The following is a 10,307-nucleotide window of genomic DNA, read 5'->3' as shown; positions in this document are numbered from 1 at the left end:
ATCACTCTCTCCTGCGGGTGGCGCCATAAAGCACAACGACAACACAAATGATGGAACAACTTTCTCCTCGTAATTGTACGATAGAGAATTGTACAGATGAATGCATTGTTATATTTACCAGTCTGTTGAACCGCAAACGCCTGAAGGCCACATTCATAAAGTTTTAGTCTGTCCTCGGTTTTCTAATGAGAAATGTGTGCCAAATGAGTTCATGGTCAGTATGAGCTCAGCACAAAGAGATTGACTGACTTCAGTCACACAGTCAGTCTGCTATTAATGTGTATGGAAGGCTGAATGAGAGAAAAAGTAAAAAATGTGCTCGGCAACCACCACATGTTCAACTTGTTGGTTTTAGGGCTTTTTGCCGCTTTAAGGTAAGGTACATTTTTGTAAACATTGAATTGAGGTTATAAGTTTATGATTACTTTCAGTATAGTGATTACCTGAGCACATCTTATTAAATATTAAGCATTTAAATGTTCTGTTTATATATTGGTATGTTAGACCAATATAATCACATGTACTGAATGATAATTCTGTTTGTAAATGTAGATGAGAAATATGCACTGCTCTGTGCTTTTATCAGTTTAAACTCTAATGACATTCGCTCTCAAACTTGGCTTCACAAAAGCTGAAGAAACATCTTCACAGCAACGTTAGTTTTTTTGTAATTTGATGGTAATTTGGTAATATAATACAAAGTATAGTGTTTTAATATATTTTGAATATATTTTCAAAAATGACCGTCATTATCACAGCTGTGAAAAAGATCCATTATGCCCACACTGTGCCATAGATAGCCACAGAATTAATTTTTCATCTTTCATCAAATTGGTGAATTCGTAGAAAAAAATAAATTTTATTGCTTATTTTTGGACAAATAAAAACCTCTAACTTTGAACTTTATGCTTAACGGTTAAAACTTGATTTACAATTTTAATTCACACAAACGAGACTGTACAATATCAAAAGCTGACTGTAAATATGTTAATAATTGGAGAGCGTGTCAACCCAATGATGTACAGCACAAAATAGTGGTATCATCTGCATAAAGATGATACCTAACATTATGAATATTATCACAGATGTTATTTATATATAAAGAAAATAACATGGGTCCTTGGACTGACCCCTGAGTAACTCCTTCAGAGACATGCAAAACAGATAAGGTACAACCCTCTAAAAGGTTGATCTAAAATTCATCTGTACACATGATTCATTGTATCAAATATCTTTACATAATTGACTTCAAACAAACAACTCTTGGTACTTTGAATTCAAACACCTCAATTCTTTTCAAAAGGTTGTGTAATGGGATCCATCACTGAAACAAACCAGAAAGAGTGTGAGGTGACCTCAGCCCACCTGCCATCCGGAGAAAATGGGCATCAATTTATACCAGAGACCAGAAGACCTGACATAGAATCAAGCTTCTCTCGTATCTGCAGTAAGGAGTTTTCAGAGTCAGATCCTCTGCTTCTTAATGCGGGAACAAAACTTGGACAACATCAGGACAACATCGGGACAACATCGGCTTCCTGGGCCATATCGCAGGATGGTTCTCAGAATTTTCATGTCCAGGAGATGCCAAGTGAGTCGATGTGGGCCATGGTGATACAGATTTTGGTTCCATTCCTCCTGGCAGGTTTTGGAATGGTGCTGGCGGGGATGTTGCTGGACCTAGTGCAGGTGAGTGTGGGAGATGATCTTGGGTGGATGTTTTGGATTTTTGTCTCTAAATTGTTGTCTTGTGTTTATAAATTAGCACTGGGAAGTTTTCACTTCTGTGACCGAGATCTTCATACTTGTCCCACCTTTACTGGGCCTAAAGGGGAACCTGGAGATGACAATGGCATCAAGACTCTCCACCGCTGTAAGATTACTATGTTATCTATATACCTATTAAATCCCACTGGACCAGCATTCATTTTCAGCCTGGTTTATGCTGGTTTTGTGCCAGTCTAAAAGCCATGCTTTTCCCCAGAAAAAGATTTAGGGATGCACAGTATATTGGTACCAATATTGGCTATAGGCAATTATTTGTTGTTTTTTTTCAATTCAATTCTATTTGCTAATTTTCTCTAATTACCTTTGCTGTCATTTATTGATCACTTACAATTCATCTTTAAAAAAATGTATTACACTGCTAAATGTAATTATTTGCACATCTCAAATTGAATATCATTTTTAATGCTGTCAAATCGATTAATCGCGATTAATTGGATCTAACATAAAAGTTTTTGTTTACATAATATATACAGTATATGTGTGTGTAATGTATAATGTATATATCTATAAATATTAGTGCTGTAAAATCAATTAATCATGATTTATCACAATTTTTGTTTATATAATATATGTATTTATATATATATATTATATATATATATATATACATACATATATATATATATATGTGTGTGTGTACACACCTATACACTCAACTAAAGGATTATTAGGAACACCATACTAATACTGTGTTTGACCCCCTTTCGCCTTCAGAACTGCCTTAATTTTACGTGGCATTGATTCAACAAGGTGCTGAAAGCATTCTTTAGAAATGTTGGCCCATATTGATAGGATAGCATCTTGCAGTTGATGGAGATTTGTGGGATGCACATCCAGGGCACGAAGCTCCCGTTCCACCACATCCCAAAGATGCTCTATTGGGTTGAGATCTGGTGACTGTGGGGGCCATTTTAGTACAGTGAACTCATTGTCATGTTCAAGAAACCAATTTGAAATGATTCGAGCTTTGTGACATGGTGCATTATCCTGCTGGAAGTAGCCATCAGAGGATGGGTACATGGTGGTCATAAATGGATGGACATGGTCAGAAACAATGCTCAGGTAGGCCGTGGCATTTAAACAATGCCCAATTGGCACTAAGGGGCCTAAAGTGTGCCAAGAAAACATCCCCCACACCATTACACCACCACCACCAGCCTGCACAGTGGTAACAAGGCATGATCCATGTTCTCATTCTGTTTACGCCAAATTCTGACTCTACCATCTGAATGTCTCAACAGAAATCGAGACTCATCAGACCAGGCAACATTTTTCCAGTCTTCAACTGTCCAATTTTGGTGAGCTCGTGCACATTGTAGCCTCTTTTTCCTATTTGTAGTGGAGATGAGTGGTACCCGGTGGGGTCTTCTGCTGTTGTAGCCCATCCGCCTCAAGGTTGTGCGTGTTGTGGCTTCACAAATGCTTTGCTGCATACCTCGGTTGTAACGAGTGGTTATTTCAGTCAAAGTTGCTCTTCTATCAGCTTGAATCAGTCGGCCCATTCTCCTCTGACCTCTAGCATCAACAAGGCATTTTCGCCCACAGGACTGCCGCATACTGGATGTTTTTCCCTTTTCACACCATTCTTTGTAAACCCTAGAAATGGTTGTGCGTGAAAATCCCAGTAACTGAGCAGATTGTGAAATACTCAGACCGGCCCGTCTGGCACCAACAACCATGCCACGCTCAAAATTGCTTAAATCACCTTTCTTTCCCATTCTGACATTCAGTTTGGAGTTCAGGAGATTGTCTTGACCAGGACCACACCCCTAAATGCATTGAAGCAACTGCCATGTGATTGGTTGTTTAGATAATTGCATTAATGAGAAATTGAACAGGTGTTCCTAATAATCCTTTAGGTGAGTGTATATGTGCGTGTGTATATGTCTATATATATATATACACAAACACATGCGCACACATACACACACATATATAATATATATATATATAATAAGCCTGGTGGAGACACTCGTACAAAGAATCTCTTTTACATTCTTGGTTAAATGTTCTTATTATATTTAAAATGTATTAAATGTGTCTTTGCATCTGTAATCCACAATGTGAAAATGTCCAGTATTAAAAATTATGGTTCCTTTTATTGGCATCTACTGTATATGGTTCCATGAAGAACTTTTAACATCCGTAGACCCTTTCTAGTGCACAAAATGGTTCATCATTGAGGAAAAAGGTTCTTCAGATTATTAAAATTTTCTTCACACTAAGAAAAAATAGTTATTTCAAGAACTGTAAACTGAAAGGTTATTTTTAAAACCCCAAAAATAGTTCTTCCATGGCATTGCTACAAAAAAAACAATAACTTTTAGAACCATTATTTTTAAGAGTGAGGGGAAACTTGGAAATATCTGGGTCATTTAAAAGGGGAAAAATAATGTAAGCTAATTCATTAATAACTCAATTAATACAATATTTAAAAGCCATTGACTTTTTATAGTAATTACTCATTTTTATAGTTATGCTCATCAAAAAAAAAAAAAGCTTTAATCTGCTAGATTTTGATTTTCTTCCTTCGATTTTGACAGTATTCACAAACGACTGGAAAAGTCATGGAAGTTTTAAATTGATTGAAATATGTGGGAAGTGAGAATCCTGATCTGCCCACTGTCCCATTACACATGATCTACTTTTTCCTCCTTGTTGAAGTCTGATCTGCTGTATTGTATCTGCGTTGTGTTCTTTCCCCTTCATCACATGCTTTTGTCATGGTGAGGAACTTCATACCATGCTGTGAATAAAAACAGCCCTCAGGGTTATACAGGGTTATATTTAGTTTTGTAATGCTTTATATTGCATAAAGAAAGCAAATAAACACTCATTCAACTCTTCAATATCAATATGGCAGGTGAATGTAGGCAGAATGAACTCTCCAAGCGAGAAGTGGAACCTGATCATCGGAAATCTTGCCCTCAAACAGGTTAATGCTGCTCATTTACTCATTTGATACTTGTGTGGTTCTGTTCTGTTCTTCATTCATCTTAATTTGTCTCTTTAGATACAAGCTACAGTTCTGGGCTTCCTGGCTGCTCTTGTAGCATCGGCTCTTGGATGGATCCTGGAAGAGGAGCTCTTCATGAACCACGTAGCTCTGCTTTGCTGTTGCAGCATGGTGACAGCGTTCACAGCATCTCTGCTGCAGGGTTTGCATCCAAATTTCTGACCAATTTCTATCGACCTAAAATAGACCATTTATAACACCATTAAATGCTTCATGGTCATCAAATACGGAGGACAGCATCTTTGTCGGTGCTGATCATGAGGTTATTCTCACTTGAATGGCTTTTGGCTTGTGATCTTGGCCACGCAAACCCATTTTCCACACAGGTCCCGAATATAGACCCAATATCCTCAGGCCACATAGCTCACATTATCAGTATTTAGCATAAATGGATAGAACTGTCAGTGTGATCAATGGAAGCAGTTCCTTAGTGATGACAAACAAGGTTAAGCACGGTTACTGGGTAATAACAAGGTTATTTCTGTCATGACAACTCAGGAGATTGGTATGGTAATAGAGATTAGCATGGTAATGGATATGGCAATGTTAATGTATTTGGTCAGAATAGATCTGCTACGCTTCTGCTGCTGCTGCAGAGCAAGTACCGAGACTTGCTACTGCCAATACATTCACAGACATTGCTGTGAGAATGTAAGACATGCTGCTGCTGCTGCACATGTAAAGCCCGGGACACACCAAGCCGACGGTCGGCCTTCGGGCAGTTTTTGTGCGTCGGCTGAAAATTGGTCCTCGTCAGCTTTTTTTCGGCCGATTTGACATGTTGAAACGGTACAGATAGAAGGCTGTTCTAATGTTATGTCATCTTACCTGAGTGTTTCTTGGTGAATATTTCAATATTAACATGATCAGAGTGGAATAAAGAAAGTGTTTAGCAGGATTGATATTCAAAACGGCAAGCACGCACTGCTTTGTTAATGGTTTGTGCATCTGCAGCGTCGGTTTCCCTTTTTGAATGACGAAGCTAGATTAATATATCTTCAGAAATAGATAGTGTTCTCATTTACACGCAGGTGTAGAACGCGCATTCTAGCTGACAGTCGGCAGTAGTTCGCTTGGTGTGTTCAAGTGCAGCTTTTTTTCCCCCGACGCAGGCGACAACACTGTCGGCTTTCATCAGTGCTAGTTCTTTGGCGTCCGTTTTTGGTGTGCCACTATTTTAAAGGGATATTTCACAGCTGGAAAGATGAATGTGTATTTAAATTGGGTCATTTATGTAGTAGAAATGTGAAATTATTTTAGAAGTTGGTGCCTTCTAGACTGAGAAAAGCCAGAAAATGTATGTTTAGCTCATGTGGATGAAGACAACAACTCCCAGAATGCACTTCCTTCGCTGCCCTATGAGGCCACTCCCAAGCCACGCCTACCGGTTACAGAGGGCAGTATCGGAAGAAATGATACAACTAGGCTACTAGTTGACTCGAAATTGAAAAGACGCCGTTTTATCGTGAAATCCCACCCCCTATGGGCGGGTTGAAAACATGCGGAACGAGCTCCTACTACTGGCTGTAGTCTCTAGCCTCTGGCCAAAAAAGCCTCTGATGACGCAAAATTACGATTTTTGCGTCATCTGAGGTTTTTTTCCAGAAACACAATACAGAAATCTCTCGTATCAGGGGAACATGAGGGAGGGAAGCACGGTCATTCGAAAATACTACCGGGATTCTACTGATACAAAGCTTAGTGTTAATCGGTGAACTATCCCTTTAACATACATGAATTAACCCCTGGCAGATCTATACAGGTGGAGCTGGGGAAGGTGCAGGGTTTCTGAAAGAGCGATGTGGACTGCTAACATGCTAACAGCAACACTACCGGTATTTGTTTAAATGTTAAGCCGCAGCTCATTGGCCGCTGATACAACAACAACCAATCAGCTGTGCTATGTGGATAATGACGTGATCGCTACCAAATGAGTTAAAGACCTATCAGCCTGCACCATCTAGAGTTTCATGCCAGAACTAGGTATTAACCCCCACACTCTTAAGGTGCGGTCATATTTACCGTTGTTTGGTTTCTGTAGGAATCTACCTGTTTGGAAATTTCACGGAAGGGCGAATGATTTCCTCACACAGATTTTTGCGATGAGTTTCCGTACGAGTTAACTGACCCCAGACTTAGTGTACATAAGAATTTATTTGTAAATTTCATACCACGTATATAAATTCTGAATTGATTTGATATATTAATATTTTTCCAGGGATCTTAATGGTTGGTGTGATTTTGGGGTTCAAGAAGGTGGGCGTCAACCCTGACAACATAGCCACGCCCATCGCTGCCAGTTTTGGTGACCTCATCACACTTGGACTGCTCGCCATCATCAGTCAAGGCTTTTTTTACTGCATGGGTGAGAATGAAAGACCAGTTCACTGGACAAAGATTAGTTTACTGAGAGGCTATTTTTACTCTCTTTAACACCCTTTTATTTTGTAACTCTGGTTTGTAGAACCTTACCCTTATATTACCTACCTGGTGTGTATTGTTTTCCTGTCCCTGACGCCGGTGTGGGCCATTCTTTCACTTCGGCACCCTGAAAGCCAAAAACTGCTGTTCTCCAGCTGGGAGCCAATAATAACCGCACTGGTGATCAGCAGGTAAATGTTCATCACTTAGTACATCAATATAAGTCTATCATGGACCATTTTGTGATGATGCAACTGTAATTAAGTTGGTACAACCAGCTTATCTTTTTGTTTTTTTATTTCATATCTCCAGTCTTGGAGGACTGATTCTGGACCGAACCGTCGCAGAGCCAATGCTTGAGGGAATTGTTCTCTACACTCCTGTTATAAATGGTGGGTCAAGTAAAACTCACTTGCTGTGTTCTGATCAACTGTGTCTGTTTTAAATTTCCAATATCAACCTTTCCTTAAGGTGTTGGTGGTAATCTGGTTTCCGTCCAGGCTAGTCGTGTAGCCACGTATCTTCATTTTCACTGTCCGCCGGGCGAACTTCCAGACGACTCTAAACGATGTTACTGCCCCTGCCGCAGCTTTTACACCACAGGTAAAGGCCCTGATAAACTCACAGCGAAGTTCTTTTGTATTCTTTACTTTGGGGTAAAAGACTTGAGGTATACCTTTGCAGTGGTGTACTGTTAGAGAACATCCTGAAGCCATCCATACTGTTTGGAGCGACGTTTAGATGTAAATACGTGCTGCGTGCTTTCCTCTCAATAACAAAATAAAAACAGTAGTTAAGAAAGCATCTGATCGTAGGCGAAAAACAGTATGTGACAAAAGAAGTATGTCTGAATTCACAGTACTCATGAAAGAGTAGGCAAAATGTATCCAGATGACCTACTTCTTGCAAGATTCTGAAGTGTGCATACGATGGACACTTTACTATCCCATGAGGCCGCGGGAAGCGAAGTAATTAACGCTGGTAGGTCACATGATAATGACAACATGGCGAATATAGTACGTCCAGATTACATTCATACTACACACATTCATACTATTTAGAACACCGGTCGTGAAGTACTTACGTGAAGAAAAAATGGTCGGAATTTGCAAGCGGAAAAACTGATAGCTTCTCTAGCGAGGAAACGGATTTGCTCGTGCGTGAGTATAAAGCGAGCGAGAAGACCTTCTACGGGACAACGTGTACGCGCGTTGTGGACCCGTCTATAGGCGCACATTACTAACGCCCTCTTTAAATAACAAAAAAAATATTGCGCCATTGACTTTAGACCAGGTTTCAGTTGGTTAATTGAGCAATCTATTTCAGTTGCCTAAAAATAGCAACGCACCAACAATGCACCAGAACACACTTCGTTTTCAGACCGGCACGCCCATGGGCGCACAAATGGGCGCAAATGCATTTGCTATTTAAACAACGTGGCTCAGGATGTGAAAAAGATAACTGCGTCGGGCTGAAACTAGCAAAAAACACTGGCGTCACGCCTGGCACCGCATTGCGCCGGGTGTATGATGCTTTTGCTTACATTTTGAAATAAAAGTTAATATATTAAACACTGTTTCCTGAGCTTTATTTGACTGTATCGCTTTGTTCTAAGTGACGGGGGCGACTCAAGATTCTCAGGTTAGGAGGGGGCGGTGATGCTGGGTGCAACTAAAAAGGTTCTGTTGTCTGATAAGGCCCGGTTTCAGACAGTCGAAGGAGAGGTGTAGGGAAGGGTAGGGTAGGTGAACTAACCCTTTAAGGTTTCAAAACAAAGACGAATATCACCGTTGCATTGCTTCTTACAGGGCCGAATGGAAGATCAGCACAGTTGCTGCTCATGTTGGCCATCCCAGGTCACCTGATCTTCATCTACACCATTTACCTAATACAAGGCAGCCCGGCTCCACCCACTGCCGTCTTCATTTCCTTCTATTTGGTAGCAGCTTTCACACAGGCAAGTGATGTTAGCGTGTGTCTTATTGAGGAGAGGAGTGGTATTTGACTCTGAATCTTCTTCCATTCAGGTGTTTCTCCTGCTGGGCACCGCTGATGTGATGGTTCACTGCTTGTGGAAATGCGGCAGGGACCCTGATAGCTTCTCTATCCCGTATCTGACGGCTCTGGCGGATTTGTTGGGCACTGCCTTTCTAGCACTGTGTTTTCTTCTAGTGGCACTGGTGACATAAATGTTGAAATGACATTGTCATATTTCATTAAACAGGTTAAATCTAACCTATCACCACTATCTGATGTGCTGGTTTACATTACTCTGCACAGTTGAACATTAGTGAATGACTTTACTTGAAATATTTGAAATATCAATCTCTCCATACATGCAGATCAATGAATCACACATGCTACCTCATGTGACAATAGTACTTCTCCAAGTCACATGACCATCTTCACTGAATAAAGAACAGCTGTTTCCATATGTTATTATGTTAAACATATGACTGATTTGCACTCATCTTCATTGATCAGTATTTAGAGCAGAATTTTCAATATGGTTCTAATACATGTGTTTTATGATTCAGAAATGTGTATTTAGGTACATTGAGATGTGGCAGGCCGTTAATTAAATGGTATTGATGTCCAAATATTTGCGTTGGGCAGCCTATACAATTTACCAATGCATGTGTATTTTATTTGTCTATTTATTAGATATTGGTCAGGATGGATTAAAACAATAATGTCTTGGTGTTGCTAGTTTATTATTGTATTATATTGTGCTGTGAAGGACATAAAACGTATCAATTCACTAATTTGTATAAATAAATAAAAATCATTTAAATTATCTGAAAAATGCCTGGTTTCCCACGTACATGACATTTATTGTTATTTAACATTATTTAATATCCACAGTTCAAATAAAATCCTTTTTACTAGTAATTTGTCTTTATATGCGTGATATTATAAAAGGACGACATTAGAAATTATTAAAATTTTTCTGAGAAAACTTTTATTTGGTTCAACTCTTTTATTTAAATTTCTGAATAATGTCCATCCAGGCAACTGAATGTAAACAGACTTCTTTATACTGTGAGAAACATTTTATACAAATATTAGCATGATTATGATT

General features: G+C 39.3%; 1 protein-coding gene across 1 annotated transcript; it reads left to right on the top strand.

The window, feature by feature from the left end:
* The first annotated feature begins 72 nt into the window (after positions 1 to 72).
* slc41a2a (solute carrier family 41 member 2a) lies at positions 73 to 10,026 on the top strand. Its single transcript, XM_084397278.1, has 11 exons — positions 73 to 374; positions 1,304 to 1,689; positions 1,766 to 1,873; positions 4,652 to 4,723; positions 4,802 to 4,946; positions 7,023 to 7,169; positions 7,269 to 7,416; positions 7,538 to 7,617; positions 7,697 to 7,828; positions 9,034 to 9,182; positions 9,253 to 10,026. Exons 2-11 carry the CDS (start codon positions 1,312 to 1,314, stop codon positions 9,412 to 9,414), a joined length of 1,521 nt encoding a protein of 506 aa, XP_084253404.1. The 5' UTR covers positions 73 to 374; positions 1,304 to 1,311; the 3' UTR covers positions 9,415 to 10,026.
* The last annotated feature ends 281 nt before the right edge of the window (positions 10,027 to 10,307 follow it).

The sequence above is a fragment of the Rutilus rutilus genome (assembly GCF_951802725.1).
Source record: "Rutilus rutilus genome assembly, chromosome: 23".
Classification (NCBI taxonomy): domain Eukaryota; kingdom Metazoa; phylum Chordata; class Actinopteri; order Cypriniformes; family Leuciscidae; genus Rutilus; species Rutilus rutilus.
This window is presented reverse-complemented; position numbering and strand designations above follow the sequence as displayed.

What these genes read in the sequence shown, in the direction of transcription:
- slc41a2a (XM_084397278.1), top strand. Translation starts at nt 1,312, where the DNA reads ATGGGATCCATCACTGAAACAAACCAGAAAGAGTGTGAGGTGACCTCA. An exon ending in CACAGCATCTCTGCTGCAGG is followed by an intron (nt 4,947 to 7,022) that starts GTTTGCATCCAA and finishes ATATTTTTCCAG; the next exon opens with GGATCTTAATGGTTGGTGTG. An exon ending in AGGCTTTTTTTACTGCATGG is followed by an intron (nt 7,170 to 7,268) that starts GTGAGAATGAAA and finishes TCTGGTTTGTAG; the next exon opens with AACCTTACCCTTATATTACC.